General features: G+C 41.3%; 1 protein-coding gene across 5 annotated transcripts in view; it reads right to left on the minus strand.

Moving 5' to 3' along the window:
* LOC124118109 (neuralized-like protein 4) overlaps window positions 1–17,732 on the minus strand; it is a 44,708-nt gene extending 26,976 nt beyond the window's left edge. Inside the window, exons 1-9 of one of the 5 annotated variants that reach the window (XM_048394433.1) lie at window positions 17,605–17,732; window positions 16,300–16,388; window positions 10,964–11,052; window positions 10,268–10,487; window positions 9,168–9,255; window positions 7,076–7,349; window positions 5,038–5,200; window positions 3,750–3,992; window positions 34–102 (exon numbers count right to left, since the gene is read on the minus strand). In XM_048394433.1, coding sequence (XP_048250390.1) covers window positions 34–102; window positions 3,750–3,992; window positions 5,038–5,200; window positions 7,076–7,349; window positions 9,168–9,255; window positions 10,268–10,487; window positions 10,964–11,052; window positions 16,300–16,381 — 1,228 coding nt within the window. In that variant the 5' untranslated portion in view covers window positions 16,382–16,388; window positions 17,605–17,732. Of the gene's footprint in view, window positions 1–33; window positions 103–3,749; window positions 3,993–5,037; window positions 5,201–7,075; window positions 7,350–9,167; window positions 9,256–10,228; window positions 10,488–10,963; window positions 11,053–16,299; window positions 16,389–17,604 lie in introns of all 5 variants that reach the window. The other 4 variants (XM_048394432.1, XM_048394431.1, XM_048394435.1 and 1 more) reach the window with 4 other exon arrangements.
* Between the last annotated feature and the right edge of the window lie 1,024 nt (window positions 17,733–18,756).

Here is an 18,756-nt window from a genome sequence, read left to right on the forward strand (position 1 = left end):
AACATGACTAGTATCTAAGCAGATGCAACATACCAAGTTTCACCCCGTGTTGTTTCAGGGACGTGACATGATCTGGCCAGGTAGGTGTGCACCCATTGACACCTAGAGACACACGGTAAACCACAGTCAAACCCAGCACATATATGAATACAGCAGTATTGTGGCATGGAAATTATCAACTTGTGCTTGCTCGTTTCTTGTTTAAAGCTGCGCTCAGCACTATTCCAGCCATATGACAGCGGTCTGTAAATAATCGAGTCTGGACCAGACAATCCAGTGATTGACATCATGAGCATCAATGAACACAATAAGGGATAAGATGACATGCATCAACAAAGTCAGCAAGCCTGACCACTTGATCCTGTTAGTCACCTCGTACGACAAGCATAGTCGCCTGTTACGACAAGCATGGTTGCTGAAGGCCTATTCTCACCTGGGTCTTCATGGTGTAAATTATCAACAGAAAACTTCTTAAAACTGCTTTGTTTTGTTTGTTGTTTAATGCCGCACTCAGCAATATTCTATTGATATGAGATCAGCCTGTAAGTTAACAAGACTAAGCCAGTGATGCCAGGGGTTGATATTATGAGCATCAATCCACACTGTAGGTGTCATTGTCAACCAAGTCACCGAGTCAGACCACTCAATTCATTATGTCGCCTCTTACGACAAGATTGGAGGACCCATTTTAACCCAGAATCCCCATATGAACTACTGATGAAATGCTCGGTAACAGATTGAGGCATGTGTGCTGGACCAGACAATCCAGTGATGAGGCATGTGTGATGACATGGGGGGTGATGCCAGTCAGCAATATTGCAGCTATATGATGGCCAGACAATCCTGTGATGAAGTATGTGTGCTGACATGGAGGGTGATGCCAGTCAGCAATATTGCAGCTGTATGATGGCTGGACCAGACAATCCTGTGATGAGGCATGTGTGATGACATGGGGGGTGATGCCAGTCAGCAATATTGCAGCTACATGATGGCTGGACCAGACAATCCAGTGATGAGGCATGTGTGATGACATGGGGGGTGATGCCAGTCAGCAATATTGCAGCTATATGATGGCTGGACCAGACAATCCTGTGATGAGGCATGTGTGCTGACATGGGGGGTGATGACAGTCAGCAATATTGCAGCTATATGATGGCTGGACCAGACAATCCAGTGATGAGGCATGTGTGCTGACATGGGGGGTGATGACAGTCAGCAATATTGCAGCTATATGATGGCTGGACCAGACAATCCAGTGATGAGGCATGTGTGCTGACATGGGGGGTGATGCCAGTCAGCAATATTGCAGCTATATGATGGCTTGACCAGACAATCCAGTGATGAGGCATGTGTGCTGACATGGGGGGTGATGCCAGTCAGCAATATTGCAGCTATATGATGGCTGGACCAGACAATCCAGTGATGAGGCATGTGTGATGACATGGGGGGTGATGCCAGTCAGCAATAATGCAGCTATATGATGGCTGGACCAGACAATCCTGTGATGAGGCATGTGTGCTGACATGGGGGATGATGCCAGTCAGCAATATTGCAGCTATATGATGGCTGGACCAGACAATCCAGTGATGAGGCATGTGTGATGACATGGGGGATGATGCCAGTCAGCAATATTGCAGCTATATGATGGCTGGACCAGACAATCCAGTGATGAGGCATGTGTGATGACATGGAGGGTGACAGAGCCCTGTCACACAACACACACTGTGTCAACAATGCCACTGGAGTACAAGGTGTGGGTGGGTGAGTGAGTGAGTGTTGAGGAACACTGCAGTTTACCATGACACACGTTATAGTCACATAGATCTAGTGTTCAAAACAAAGGCCATCCTGGGCCCTTCAGGCTTGCTGCTGTACCCTTTGATGTTCAGTTTGTTTTTTGCTTAATGTCACTCAGGAATGTTCCAACTATGTGACAGAAGTCTGTAAACAGTGGAGTCTGGACCAGACAAACAGGTGATCAATATTGTGAGTGAGTATGGTTTTAGCAATATTCCAGCAATATCACGGCAGGGAACACAAAAAATGGGCTTCACACATTGTACTCATGTCGGGAATCGAAACCGGGTCTTCGGCGTGACAAGCAAATGCTTTAACCACTAGGCTACCCGACCGTCCCCCCTGGAGGGTCAGTGAATATGGTTTGATGCCGATTTTAGCAATATTGCAGCAATATCATGGATGTTGGGACTCAGCAAAAGAGGGAAAAGGTTAAATTTGGTCTGACGACGGTGAACTTGTGGTTGATAATGTGACAGTGGATCTTCATCAAGTAGAGTTCAGTTATCCAGTATACCATATCAGCATTCTATTAGGACAAGTACCAACAACCCATTTGCTAACCTGTTTACTTGGAGTCAAATGACATGACACCGATCAAATTTCACACAAATGTGATAGTGTGAGGCAGGGCGATGGAGATGGTCGTTTCACTAAAGTAAAAGGTCCTTGGCCCAGACTTGATTATTTACAGACTGCCATGTAGCTGAAACATTGCGGAGTGCGGCATTTAACAAAAAACGTGAACAGCCATTGTGACCATTCCCTCAGTTAGTCTTGTGACCAGAGTGTGATGTACTACTCAGGTGTGCATGTACTCAAGGGATGGTAGTGTCCATTCTAACATGTGCAAATGGCCATTCTAGGAGCTACTGACACAATATAGAAATCAAAAGATGTAAAACTGAAGACAGATGAGAACTCACAGAGGAAACATGGATAAAGATAAATATTGCCACACAAAGTTACTTCCTAAGTTTGCTCCTAGGAGTAACACGTTTAGATGAGGACTCCCCACAGGGCCTACACAGTGATGGAATCTTACTGATATTACTAATTCTCTATCGCCACATATGAAGCTTAGGTTGTGGGGATCTCTGGGTGATATATTCCCCTGAATCCTCTGCTGCAGTGACAGTGAATGTATGTAAAGAAGGGAATAATCTTGGATTCTTAACCATGGCAGGCAAATTGGCAAAGGAAATCAAGTTCTTGTTTTCATTAAACCCAGAGGTATTTTAACCTAGTATTTGAAGATTGCAGTCAATGCAATAGTGTGAAACTGCATAAAAGCCTCTTCCTTTATTGATCCTGGTATCAGATATGTGTATCTATCTAAATATACACTTGACATATTATGAGAATCATTTTTGTGTGTCACTGAAAGATGAAAATATCCCGTTCAAAAGGGGAGAACTTTAAATCCAATTTGGAAATGTTTAATGACATTTGCTGAAGATTTAGAGCCGAGTATCGACCTCTGAGGTCTAGACAAATCCCTGGAAACACATGCAGCTTCAGCTTAATCACTAAGCAGAGGTAGCCTAATAGTTGAAGCCAAAGACCCAGTTTGATTTTCACATGGCCCTATGTGTGAACCTATGCTTGCTGTTCCCATGCGGCAATGTCACAGTGGATGACAGACACAGTAAGTTTTTCGTAATTGTCAAGAAATATGTCCTGGACCTTTTCAACACACTGACTCCCCACTGATAAAACTGAAATTTATCTTGGATACTTGGGACTCCCCTGAAACAGTGGTTATTGGAGAAGCCATTTTGAGAAATTCTTTAAAACACATGTTTTCGATCAACTTCTGTTACTGTAGACCTTATATACCGTACCAAACTAAGTGAAGCTCTCAACAGTCATGTTGTTTATTCCTCTGAAGAGTACACAGCTTAGCTTGACCACACAAGCCAGACAGACAGCTACAGTCAACGGTCACTCACCTGCTTCGATCGACCCTGACCACCGGTCAACCATCCTCTCAATGACCACCTCGAACAGTTCGTTGTCTCTCAACGGACGACTGCTCATCACGATTGCATCATTGAACTCTCCCGTAGCGTTTGGTCTGGCGGCAGTCTTGCCGTTGTTGAGGACGGTGGCATTGTGACCGTGCAGGTGGTGGAACCGCACATCGTCAACATCGGTGAAGACACTGGACTCCAGGTCAGGAGAACTCAGCACTTCTACAACACCCAGAACAACACGGGTCATCAGTAAAGGCAGCAACGCTTTCCCCATCACTTGCCCAACAGACACACATGTAGAAAAAGTAATTCAAATGTTAACTGTTAAGGTTAGTTTGTAAATACAAAAGGCTAAAAAAAATAATAGTCTTGGTTCTCATGCACCGTCTGCATCATCATAAAGTCTGCGGCATGTTTTGTTTTTGATTCCATTTTAAATTTGACAAAAAATCCTGATACTTAAAAACAATGCGATCCAACATAGCACGCAGTTACCTCCCTTTACATGTGCATTGCTTTACTGTGCATCTTGTGTTATGGTGATGGTTGCAATGTATGCTTGTTTATGTTGGGAGTCCCTTTCCCCGGTTGATGGTACACAACTGTTTATCTGGTTGATACTAGTTTGAACAAGCACACAAAAAAACCACCACCCACGGCACTATAGTTTCAAAAGTCATTGCCCGAGAACCAATTCTTTTATATTTTTAAGCCTGAAAAGATCTTGCAAGAGCCAGTCTTCATTCAAGATGGCTGCACCAAGAGTGATGACTTCATAGTCGCTAGGGTAACTTGTTCAGTGCTAAGTAAAGTTTTATATGATCGTATATATGATTGTTTGTTTGTTTGTTTGTTTGTTTGTGGTTTGACGCCGCACTCAGCAATATTCCAGCTATATGACGGCAGTCTGTAAATAATTGAGTCTGGATCAGACAATCCTGTGATTGATGTCATGAGCATCAATGCACGCAATTGGGATCGATGACATGCATCAACAAGTCAACGAGCCTGACCACCCGATCCCGTTAGTCGACTTTTACAAGCTTGGGTTGCTGAGGACCAATTCTACCCAGGATCTTCCCGGGTCTTCACGGGTTATATCTACAGGTAACCTAGCTCTGCATATACACTGAAAACACAGTATGTTTATCTCCTAATCACCAAGGGCAGGGACTGGCAATATACATGTCTACCCTAAAAGCAACATGTCGGCTTCTGCACTAGAAATAAGGAGTTGGAGTCATGCTAATGTTTTACTGCCCACCTGACTGGTCAACTATTGTAGCCTGTGCTGCCTGGCCATACAGGTCAATGACCCCGTACACCATCTCGGGAACACTGGATGCAGCTGGACCCTGGTCAACACCATTGACGAAGAAGTGCAGAGTCCCATCTGGTTTGCGTACCACGCCCACTCTGTCTCCCACCTGCAGAAACAGCATCCATGTATTATGTACGTGTGGTACACGACGGAGGAGATGTTCTTACATGATACTGAGTGAACTTGAAGCATCAACATACACATCGGACCTCATCTACCTGACACAAGGGAGATAACAGACTCTACACATCTACCTGACACAAGGGAGATAACAGACTCTACACATCTACCCGACACAAGGGAGATAACAGACTCTACACATCTACCCGACACAAGGGAGATAACAGACTCTACACATCTACCCGACACAAGGGAGATAACAGACTCTAAAATTTTAGTTTCCACCCTTGCCAAACTCGGCTGGAATTTCTGGGCTCAATTGTAGCACCACCAGTGACTATTACGATTTATGTCCCTTCTATGTCCATCTTACTGATCAATCAGATTCCACCCCTCATATCACTTGCATTTGCTTTAAAAAATGACGGTGCCTAGTCAAGACCATCTGATCAATCAGAGCTCCAGATAAGCTTTTGGTGTTGTGGGTATTTTACCCATGCATTTTAAAATCATTTGGTATCAGTAATTCTATCTGGGTATTCAAATTTCTGTTACCCACTAGTTTTTACACATGTGGGTATTTAAGTTAAATATTTAAAAACACTATTCATCTAGTCCCTGCAAACTGGTGTCATGTGGGTTCGAGAGCTTTATAGGACTAAACAACACACGATACTTCCACAAGAAAGTGTGATGGCAAATGATCATGATGTAACTGTCATCGTGGAGTTTGGCAAGGTTGACGGAATGTCCGTTTATAATTTCAAAATAAGTTGCTGATTTGCTTATCGAATACTCAGGGTTACTTCATAATATTTTGATGATACGGACAAGTTTTATTTTTGTAGGGAATCTGTAATGTTTGTTGCGTATTTGATACGCTTGGATTTGATTTTACTGCGTATTTCTGCATTTTTGATGCGTATTTTACGCAGATACGCAGCTTATCTGGAGCTCTGGATCCACAATCAAAATCTCTATTGTCATAAAACTATATTGGCATTAAATCACTTAAGAACTTTCATAAAAAACATGAAATGATTTGGTAAGTATCTGTCAAAACCCAGTTGGCGGTGCATATGCTCTGCAAATCCTGCAATCGAACGAAATCGGTATCGCAGTTGCCATGTTGTTTATGAACTAGATGTCGATTGGGTGGTCGGGTAGCCTAGTGGTTAAAGTGTTTGCTCGTCACGCCGAAGACCCGGGTTCGAATCCCGACATGGGTACAATGTGTGAAGCCCATTTCTGGTGTCCCCCGCCATGATATTGCTAGAATATTGCTAAAAGTGGCATAAAACCATACTCACTCACTCACTCACTCACTCGATTGGACTTTGCATAGACTCGTTAGTCCAGCCAAAAACTCCATAATTCCAGCCTAATTCGGCAGGTGTGGAAACTGGACTTTTAAAGTCAGTTAAATCCCTTGTTATGGGAAGATGTACGAACCAGTAAAACTTGCACACGTGGACAAGCAATGAATAGATATTTCTTCTGTTTTTGAATACATTTAAGAATAAATGTGCCATACATATTCTGTACCATGAGTAGAAATGTTTATTACAAGGCTTGGCAGACAGCTTGTAGACATAATATTGGCCATAAAAATGATCCGATTGCAAACAACCCACATCCAAAATTGAGGAGGGAAATTCCTTGCAATAAGAAACATATTTTTCTTGCAGACCGGGTGAAAATAACGAACTCCTATAAAATGATGCTGAATATGCTCTCCAACTCATCTAATCAATCATGTTGACATTACGTAAAAATAAGTAATCCATTATTATTCTATTACAAAATTATCTTAAAAGTTTGAGATATGAAATATTTTCAAAAAGCAATAAAAATAACATACATCTACCTTTAAGCGATCCAAGTTTTGACCATATTCATCAATAATGGTGGTTCCGTTGTGCATGACGCCGTTCCCTGTCATCATCCAGGTGCCTGAGCGAATGTTGGTCATCGTGGAGGGATAGTCCAGCTCCTCGGGGGAGTGTAACGTCACCCCGATCTCAATAGACCCCGCCCACTTGTCAACCATTCTCTCGAGTCGAACTTCGAAAACTTCATTAGCTCGCAAACAGCGATTTGTAAGCACGACACCGTTGTTGAAGTCATCAAGAGCACTGAAAAAAGAAGGCGAATTATCTATATCCCTGCCCACTGTCAAAGACAATGATATATGCAATGAAATGTGATATTTTAAATTATCAGTTTATCCACCTGCTTGAGGAAGAGGTTGTATACAAGAGCTACGGCCAAACATCTCCCTGAAGATCCGGGGTAGAATAGGTCTTCAGCAACCCATGCTTGCTGTAAAAGGCGACTATGCATGTCGCAAGAAGCGACTAACAGGATCGGGTGGTCAGGCTCACCGAGTTAGTTGATGCATGGCATCTTATCTCAATTGCAAGGATCGATGCTCATGATGTCAATCACAGGACTGTCTGGTCCAGACTCGATTTTTTACAGACCGCCGTCATATAGCTGGAATATTGCTGAGTGCGGTGTTAAACAACAAATGTATAACATCTCCAAAAAACTTGTCGGCTTTAGTAAGACTGTTTGATAACCAAAGTTTTAATCATCTTCCAGCATGTGAAGGCTGAGCATATTTTGTATCCTTGAGCACTGCACAATTCACTCATTAAGACGAAGGTACCCAGTACAGATGAGATACAAAAGTCGTGAGCATGCTGACCCTTAAATTCTGGTGAGTTTCTAATACATCTACAATGAATCCTTTTACAGCTTTGTTTGTTGCAGTGTCTACTGGTGTGCCACTTTTTGAAATAAGGAAATGATTTTTAAATCGTAACACAACAAAGACTCTTGACAGTGTCCGTCTCTACATCCCCGCTAACTTTGTTGGGGAGGGGGTCATAGTGAGTGAGTGAGTGAGTGAGCGAGTGAGTGAGTGAGGTTTTACGCCGCTTTTAGCAATATTCCAGCAATATCACAGGAGGGGACACCAGAAATCAGCTTCACACATTGTACCCGTGTCGGGAGTCGAACACGAATCTTCGGCGTGACGAGTGAACGCTTTGACAACTAGGCTACCTGACCGCCTCGGGACAGATGACAGTGATACAGTGGAGAGTGAGTAATTATTGCATAAGGCTGCATCAGCAATTATGACACAGTTCTACACCTGACGAGATATTTGCTGCCCGAGGCATCATCCTCAATTAAGGGGGCATAGCAGTCAATTATCTCAATTCCATTCTCCTGTCACTTCATCAACTCATTGATGGAATTTTGCATCATCCTGATTGCAGAACTCCTAACTAACAGTCAGTGAGTGGGTTAAAATTTACCGTCGGATCAGCATTATTTCAGTCATATAAGCAATGAGAATGAGTTGATATATATACACAATTGCATCATGAATACAAAGTTATTATAAGGGTAACGATATTTTTCAGGGCATTATAATTTGCAGAAGCCCAAAGTCTTCAATTAACTTCCCGACGAAGGAGGCAAAATGATAATGCCCTGAAAAATAGCGTTACAGTTATTATATCTAAAATAGATGGAATTTGTTATCAAATAAAAAGAAACAACGATATCGGTTTTGAAACATTTACTGCAATCAATACAAATCTCACTGACCCACTTTTACAAATATGGAAACATCATAGAACAAACCAGATGACGTCACTATTGAACCTGACGTCACCTATCCCTATCCTATGACGTCACCTAACAACGGGCGTGATAATGGCCCGTGGTTAAGCAATATGAGGGCATTATCAAGTTACAGTGGCCCGCTGATTTCTGTTAACATGTGGGCGGTTTAATGATACTTCTATCCATCTATCCTATCTAGCTATAAATTAAAATACAAATTTGTCAAACATATTTGGGCATAACAATATTACCTACAACTGTTTAATAACACAGGCTATAAGCCACCAGTAACCAGAACACAAGTGTGGACTTACTTTGGCCTGTGGGCAGTTCGGTGGCTGTTGATGACTGCAGCGTGAGCTCCACAGTGTGGGTTGAACAGCAGCTTCTCCCCATCCTCCTCTGTGGACCAGAAGGTGAGATATGAATAAATGAAACACTGAGAAAGACGGGTACTCCAGGGCTTATACCAGGGTTTTTTTTTGTTTGTTTGTTTTTTGCCGCACTTGGCAATATTCCAGCTATATGACGGCGGTCTATAAATAATTGGGTCTGGACCAGACAATCCAGTGATTGACAACATGAGCATCAATCTATGAAATTGGTGGGATACGATGACATGCATCAAGTCAGCTAGCCTCACTACCGATCCCTTAAGTCACCTCTTACGACAAGCAGTCGCCTTTTACAGCAACTGTCACCTTCAGGAGAGATGTGAATACATGATCTTAACTCTTCTCAAAGTCGTCATAAACACAAGAAATATGACTCAATTCTTAATTAATACCATAAAAGGACGACCAAGGGTCAAACATCATACAACTGGTCCCAGCTCAGCGATAGAAACAAATACCTTTATTAGTCCACTATAAAGCCTTATAATAACATGTCGCAATATCATTTAAAAAGGCAAATTTTCACTAATCCTTGTGAAACCTAAGTACTGGGCAGTTCTGCAAGGACTATAGGACTAGTGCCGATTTCTATTGCTGCAAGCATAACCAGTGAATGACCTTGACAACAAGCCTCGAAAGTTCCAATTTCAAATCTATAACAAGCCATACAAATAAACACTTTCATGCCGGGTGTTTGACTGGAGGGCCCTTGATCTTTTTTTATAAGTTGTAGCAATATTTGAGCAATGTCAAGTCATGTGACACAGAGGATTGGATTCCTATGTCCTGCCCATCTTGTCATGCATAGAAGGGGACACAACTCTTGTCATGCATAGAAGGGGACACAACTCTTGTCATGCATAGAAGGGGACACAACTCTAGCTTAACCAAACATCCCAAGTGTATTTCCTAAGCCTGTAAGTAACAAAAGACGCTGGCATCCTTCATGAGCTGAGGGTACCATCACTGCATGGCACTACCTTCCAATGGTTCTTCATCATACATATCGGGGTACTGACGGAAGATGCTGTTTGCCCGCCGCTCTGGGACCGGGGGGTTGTTGGGGTACGCTGGGTCCGCTCGGTCCAGCATCGTCACTTTCACAGCCATTCCGTACAGGTCCACCACGCCCCATGCCGGTCTGGGTGTGCTTGGCGCGGCGATGCCCTGATCCACGCCGTTGATGAAATAATGAAGGGCGCCACAATTCTTCCTGACCAGACCAATAATATCTCCTTCCTGCAAGGTCAGATAAACAACCATGGAGAACATTTCATGTACAAATAAACAAAATAAATAATTTAAATAAATTTGTGGAAACATGTTTATGCATACCGAAGCATAATATATATGTTTGTTGCCTAACGCTGCACTCGGCAATATTTCAGCTAATATATGTAAATAATCAAATCTGAACCAGACAATCCAGTGACTGACATCATGAGCATTGATTCATGCAATTGGGATACAATGCAATGAACCAAGTCACCGAGTCTGACCATCCAATAAGACAAATTTGTAAAGTATGATAGTGTTTAATACTATTAAGGCAAATTTGTAAAGTATGATAGTGTTTAATACTATTAAGGCAAATTTGTAAAGTATGATAGTGTTTAATACTATTAAGGCTAATTTGTATAGTATGATAGTGTTTAATACTATTAAGGCTAATTTGTATGATAGAGTTTAATACTATTACTATTACTATCACTTACCGTGAGTTCATCCAGGTTGTACTGGCCGTACTCCCTCCTTGTTCCCTTGCCATTGGTCAGAATGCCACACCCACTCATCATTATTGTCCCTGGAACACGGAGACCTACACTGATTCTCATCATTACTGTCTAAACTGTAGAAAACAGGTTCAACACAATGGAGTGAGTGAGTCATAATTTTATCGCAATGATCAACACAATGGAAATCTTATAAATAACTTACATAATCAAAAGGATGACAAGAAACATGACATCATGTCTGCATCGCAAATGAAATGTTACACATAATTATTTATTTACAATGTTATTACTGTTGATTATGTATCAATGTATAGGGCTCAAATATTTAGTGAAGTGGGCCATTTGACAAAAGTAGGGAGTGAGGCAGTATGTGTGGAGTAATGATTGACAGTTATACAGGTGCTGTGTGTGGAGTAATAATTGACAGTTATACAGGTACAGTATGTGTGGAGTAATGACTGACAGTTATACAGATGCTCTATGTGTGGAGTAATGATTGACAGTTAGACAGGTGCAGTATGTGTGGAGTAATGATTGACAGTTATACAGGTGCAGTATCTGTGGAGTAATGATTGACAGTTATACAGGTGCTCTATGTGTGGAGTAATGATTGACAGTTATACAGGTGCTCTATGTGTGGAGTAATGATTGACAGTTATACAGGTGCACTATGTGTGGAGCAATGATTGACAGTTATACAGGAGCATTATGTGTGGAGTAATGATTGACAGTTATAAAGATGCTCTATGTGTGGAGTAATGATTGACAGTTATACAGGAGCATTATGTGTAGAGTAATGACTGACAGTTATAAAGATGCTCTATGTGTGGAGTAATGATTGACAGTTATACAGGTGCAGTATCTGTGGAGTAATGATTGACAGTTATACAGGTGCTCTATGTTTTGAGTAATGATTGACAGTTATACAGGTGCTCCATGTGTGGAGTAATGATTGACAGATATACAGGTGCTCCATGTGTGGAGTAATGATTGACAGTTATACATGTGCTCTATGTGTGGAGTGATAATTGACAGTTTTACAGATGCTCTCTGTGTGGAGTAATGATTGACAGTTATACAGGTGCTCTATGTGTGGAGTAATGATTGACAGTTATACAGGTGCTCTATGTGTGGAGTAATAATTGACAGTTTTACAGATGCTCTATGTGTGGAGTAATGATTGACAGTTATACAGGTGCTCTATGTGTGGAGTAATGATTGACAGTTATACAGGTGCTCTATGTGTGGAGTAATGATTGACAGTTATACAGGTCCAGTATCGGTGGAGTAATGATTGACAGTTATACAGGTGCTCTATGTGTGGAGTAATGATTGACAGTTATACAGATGCTCTATGTGTGGAGTAATGATTGACAATTATACAGGTGCTCTATGTGTGGAGTAATGATTGACAGTTATACAGGTGCAGTATCGGTGGAGTAACGATTGACAGTTATACAGGTGCTCTATGTGTGGAGTAATGATTGACAGTTATACAGGTGCTCTATGTGTGGAGTAATGATTGACAGTTATACAGGTGCTCCATGTGTGGAGTAATGATTGACAGTTATACAGGTGCTCCATGTGTGGAGTAATGATTGACAGTTATACAGATGCTCTATGTGTGGAGTACTGATTGACAGTTATACAGATGCTCTCTGTGTGGAGTAATGATTGACAGTTATACAGGTGCTCCATGTGTGGAGTAATGATTGACAGTTATACAGGTGCAGTATCGGTGGAGTAATGATTGACAGTTATACAGGTGCTCTATGTGTGGAGTAATGATTGACAGTTATGCAGGTGCTCTATGTGTGGAGTAATGATTGACAGTTATACAGGTGCTCTATGTGTGGAGTAATGATTGACAGTTATACAGGTGCACTATGTGTGGAGTAATGATTGACAGTTATACAGGTGCTCTATGTGTGGAGTAATGATTGACTACGCCCACTCTGTATCCCACCTGCAGAAACAGCTTCCATGTATTATGTACGTGTAAGTACTCGACGGAAAAATGAAGAGATTCTCCGGAATCCTTTGTATCATATGTTGCCATGGTTGCAAGACAATTGTGTGGCTGATGTAGTTTTTTTGTATATATTTGTTTTAATTTCATTTTAGGTTTCTACGTATATTTATTATATATAACTAGTTGTCAGTTTCAGTCAGCTTTAACAAAGTGTATCTGACCTGTCTTACCTACTGACTGCCCCTTGGCCAGAAGCTTCATTTGCTGATTGGCCAAGCTAACACCTATTGTTAAACTGCATGCTTTGATTACACTGCATACTCTCTCAGCATATGAACTGACAGAACTGCTCAGACCAGCAAAGCATAAAGAGATAATATTAAATCAGGTGAGTTAAATGGTTATAAGCTCTATCTTGTGTTGTATTGAAATAATACAGTATGTTTAAAGTGTTATATGAAGTAAACTAAATGTATGTAATCTAACATAAATGTTGATTATGTCTAAATATTTAAATCTGCATAAGATAAGCCAAACACCCATACTTTATCCCTAAAATGTATTCTATCACTTCCATGAAATATGTGTGAAAGTGTTTTACTTCAAGAGTGTTTTAAAAAGCTTTGTAATGTACAGATTCAGAGGTGATACATGCAAATCATTGTAAATAAAATGTGTGTATTACTTTGTTCAATATATTATATGTTAAATAGTGTTTTAGTCTATGCATTGTTAATTCAGATCATCTATGGTGTTGCCATACGTGTGGCAGTGGGGATCCACACCCTTGTATCACCCACAGGGTATGACACCCTTGTATCACCCACAGGGTATGACACCCTTGTATCACCCACAGGGTATGCATTGTATTATTTATATTTGTCTAAGACTTAAGATGTAATCTAATTGTGATGACCACATTTAATGTAAGATCATATCATTAATTTCTGTCTTAAAGAATTGTATATGTTTATGCAGAATGTGTAAGCGTTATGTATATATATTGTGTATATATTATAGTCAAATGAAAGTCAAGGAGATATCTACCTTGAATGTCGGTATTGTGGATCATGTATATTACTGTATATGTGCTAATATAATCGTTTAAGGTTCAGCCTATCTAGTGTTTAAAGGATGACTGATGTATGTAAATATTTACTTGTAATAAGCCTATGCTATGTATCTAGCATTAATGACAATGTTTTACTTATTATTTATTGTGTAATTATGTGTTTCAGGGTGTATGATATCGCATTGCAAAAAGACCTCAACCCCGTAGTATGTATTTGTTTGCTCTAAAACGACATGCACTAAACTGCTACAATTGTAACAACAACAAAATAAACATAGACCTAAATGTCAGCTAGGCTACCCCACTGCCCCTGTGTTTAATACTGCAGTACATAGACATAGACACATATAAAGGAGTACTGTTAACACTCCACAAGTAATGTAATACTTACTCACTCACTCACTCACTCACTCACTCACTCACTGTTCATGAGAAGTAAGCGGAAATGTTCTATATTTAGAAAAATAGATTTTATATATAGTGAGCGAGTTGGGTTTAACGCCGCTTTTAACAGTATTCCAGTTACATCAGGCTGACAGAGCTGAGAATGGGATGAATTCTATCAGATGGAGCTGAGAATCGGATGAATTCTATCAGATGGATCTTATGAGGGGTTAAACAGAATGGGGGTGATTGTTTTATATGATCTGGAGTCTTAAAGAGACACAAGATTATTTCGAACCACCAACTTTCCTCTCCCTGGCAGGCATGCCTAAGGGACACAACTCTGCACAGCTAAATTGAAAATACCCAAACAACTGTGCCACCAATACCACGCTCACAACAAGACAGAAAGACAAACAAGTTCTTGGTGAACCGGACCTTGAGTTTGTAACCAAGATAACAGTTTCATAAACCATCGTTAAGGTTTCCATTAACCCCAAACCTCATCCTAACAACAAGTACCATCCTTTACCATCGTTTGGAATGACACCGCCACCAGGGGATGGAACCATCGACTTCCCACTATCCCAGACCTATAAGCATGTGTGTGAGTGAATGAATGAAAGTTGCAGCAATATTCCAGCATCACCACAGCAGTAAATAATCAAGTTTGGGACATGGCATATGGACATGGCATATGGACATGTAGTGATGAAACACTTCAGATCTTGGTGTCATACTTTGTCACGAACAACAGCACTCGTCTCTCCTACAGACACTGAAGAAGAAATATTGGAAATCTCGCATGCAAGTCTACAAAACTATTACAACTCTAGATTCCTACTGAAAATAAAGAGATTCTCTGGAATCCTTTGTTTCATATGTTGCCATGGTTGCAAGATAATTGTAACAAAAAACATAAACAAAGTCCTAAATGTCAGCAGTAGTAAGCACCCCGGGGGCAAATTGACAAAGGTAGGGGGCGCTTATTGAAACCACAAGTTACATTTGTTGTCAGAGACATCGCAACGCTCGAAACTTGAAAGAAATGGTATGGATTTTCCATAAATGACTTTGGATCAAATAAAACAGATAGCTAACCCATGCCCTACCACATACCTAACCCTAAGGATAGTATAGGGGTGCTTGATCGGAAAGGGGTACCTAAACCCTAAGGATTGCATAGGGGTGCTTGATCGGAAAGGGGTACCTAACCCTAATGATTGTAAAGGGGTACTTGCTCGGAAAGGGGTGCCTAACCAATGATTGTAAAGGGGTACTTGATTGTAAAGGGGTACCTAACCCTAATGATCGGAAAGGGGTGCCTAACCAATGATTGTAAAGGGGTACTTGATTGTAAAGGGGTACCTTACCCTAATGATTGTAAAGGGGTACTTGATCGGAAAGGGGTGCCTAACCAATGATCGTAAAGGGGTACTACTGGTTGTAGGTAACCCACCCCACCCTACCCTACCCTACCCTACCCTACCCTAACACAACGAACTGTGAACTGAGTGCCACAATCAACAGCCTGAGCCAATTAGCGCTAATTAAGGTGGGCCCAGTAAACTGCATTGTTGACAATGACAGTTTCTCCTTCACCATTGCTGTAATATACACACACAATAAAGGACCTGTCTTGTAAATCCATTTCGGGATTATCTATTTTCAACCCCAAGTCTGCAGCAAAAGACAGAACAAATTCCCTAATTGGAACAATATTACAAATTCTTTCCCAGTATGACTGCCGAGGGAACAAACGGAACGTTGTTTGGAATTCCAGATATATTCTTGCTATTATTATTGGTGTGCTTAATACCACAAATACAGTATACTACATGAAACATACTATTGAGTACAAGGAGTCCAAAGTATAAAATCGCCTACCTTTCACAATCTTCCATAAAGAAGAAAATATCAGGGCTGTGGTAAGTTGTGTCAGGAGACTGTGTCTGCGCCACACAGACATCTTGAGTCTGCAACAATGTCCAACACAATGAGTACAAGTGATTCACGACCAAAACAAGTTAAAACATAATTACTCCACCACTCAATGCTCTGATACCTTGGTAACCAACCAAAACATCAATTTCTTGGAAAATGCGATATAAAGGTCATAATAAAGATGTCACTTTTCCTGGTTCATGATACTGGAATAATTACAGAACTGTTACATGGCTACAATCAAGTGGTAACACAAAGAGACTGATGTCAACAATATTATTGACTTTTACATTAGGTTTTTGGAACAAAAAGCAGATGTTAAAAGTTATAATCGATGACAGGATTGGGAGGGGAGCCAGGGGAGGGAGGGAGGGGAGCCGGGGGGGAGAGGGACGAGGTTGTGTGACATCTGTTCGGCAGGCCTGTACAGCAGCAATGGAATAAAGACAAACAACTTGATCAATGAATGGAGTATAATGAATGCATATGTAACCCAGCTCACAATCACTCAGACTGACTGACTGACTGACTGACTGACTGAAAACAATGAAGGAATCTGGGTCAGTATCTTTGTATTGATAAGAATATGGCTGACAAAGCTGCATCAGTCAATGAGGTAAACGCATTTTGTCATGAGGGGACGCCAAGTTGCTTGAACCTGGAAGACTGACAGAGTTATTCCCCTTAGTCCATTGAGACAAATGATACAGGCTTAAAGCATTACTCACGGCAAGATTTCCAGCAATGAGACACCAGTATTAGTTTGAATGTGGGGTGGGGCCTGGAGCAAATACATTTCCAACAGAGCAAAAGTTCTATATACAACACATACTCATAATAAAGGGACGTGTTTTTGTTGGAAATACGGTAGTTGAATACTTAGATTTCTTTACACTGAAGGGCGTGATGAATGGCGCATGTTGATTAATGATAGCACAGTGCCGTTCTTATGTCGGATGAAATATGGTTATTGTTTAAACTGTTATAGGGCGTGGTCAGTGTGTGAAGGTAGGCATTTATCATCCACACAAGAATACAGGAAGCACCCTGCCCGCTTCTTCGCCACGAAAACACTTCCAACGTTCACCAGAGAGCGGCCAAAACAGGTGACATTTTCTGTGATGAAAGAAGAAGTTGCAAATGGCCAAGGGAGGACAAGGTTTGGAACATGCTTCGTCCCCGTTTGACAGAATGGCCGCTCTGTGCGGGAAATAAAAGACATGGAGTGAAATATATGAATGAACTTACCTTCAGATGCATGTGCATAATCGTCCCCTCCGTCGATGCAGATGCGAAAAGACCGAGCGAGCGCGCTTGGGTGTGGTGATGCCAGCCAGCGACCGTCAGATACGTGCTCCGCCATGGCCAGCCGATGGAGGAAATGACGGCCTTTGGCATTAGTTACCTCGCTTGTGATTGGTGCTTTTCCGCTTCCTTCCGGGTGGCTTGGTACCGGCTGTCGAAAATGCGTTTTTTGGCGGTCGGTGCAATGCCCAGATGCTCTCGATGTAACCGGTGGCCTTTGAGTGGCTTGGTGCCGGCTGGCTAAACTGCGTTTCTTGGTGGTCGGTGCAAAGCCAAGATGCTCTCGATGTAGCCGGTGTCTTCCAAGTGGCTTGGTACCGGCTATCTAAACTGCGTTTTTGGGCGGTCGGTGCAAAGCCAAGATGCTCTCGGTGCAGCCGGTGTAGTCGGGGTGGAATTGTGTGAAAAGTGGAAAGTAGTAGAAAAAGATGGAACTAGATTCTACATGTATTTAATAGTTCCTGCAAAAAATAAAGTAAAATGATAAATTATTTGTTTTACAGACAACTACGAAAGCCTTTTAGGGCCATTTGCAATTATATTATTTTATTTTTATTGAAATTTCAAGATATTAAGTTGAAATTTCAACTTAATATCTTGAAATCAACTTAATATATTGAAATTTATAAAGAAACAGGATTAAACCCGAAGACGGTGTGTAAAATAAATGGTGACAATTGGAAAGAGAGCGAAAGCTGCATCGAAGGGCAACAACACGAAATGTCAAGAAAAACAAAAAATAAATACGCCATGCAGGTGTAAGAAGTAAAATGACCAGAAGTAGACTCAGTATATCTTAATTTTTTTTAATATATTTTTAATAAGAAAAATGTGATGAAATGAAAGATAATACAAGACAAGTTAATTGAGAATATTTGTTACCACATTGTGTTCGAAAGCGAAGTCGTAACTATAGGCGTAAAAGCGGGGCCGAAGCGGGGTAAAAGCGGGGCCCGGGTAATCGAGGCTAAAGAACGGAAAGGGAGAAAAGCGATTCGTCGGCCGACGAAAATAGAGCGATTGGATTGGCTCGGGTTGAGGGTTGAGTTTGGGGTTCATGTAGCATGTAAGTAGTTCTTTAGAAATAGAGTTCCT

This window comes from Haliotis rufescens, unplaced genomic scaffold (assembly GCF_023055435.1).
Source record: "Haliotis rufescens isolate VD_foot unplaced genomic scaffold, xgHalRufe1.0.p SCAF_13, whole genome shotgun sequence".
Taxonomy (NCBI): Eukaryota; Metazoa; Mollusca; class Gastropoda; order Lepetellida; family Haliotidae; genus Haliotis; species Haliotis rufescens.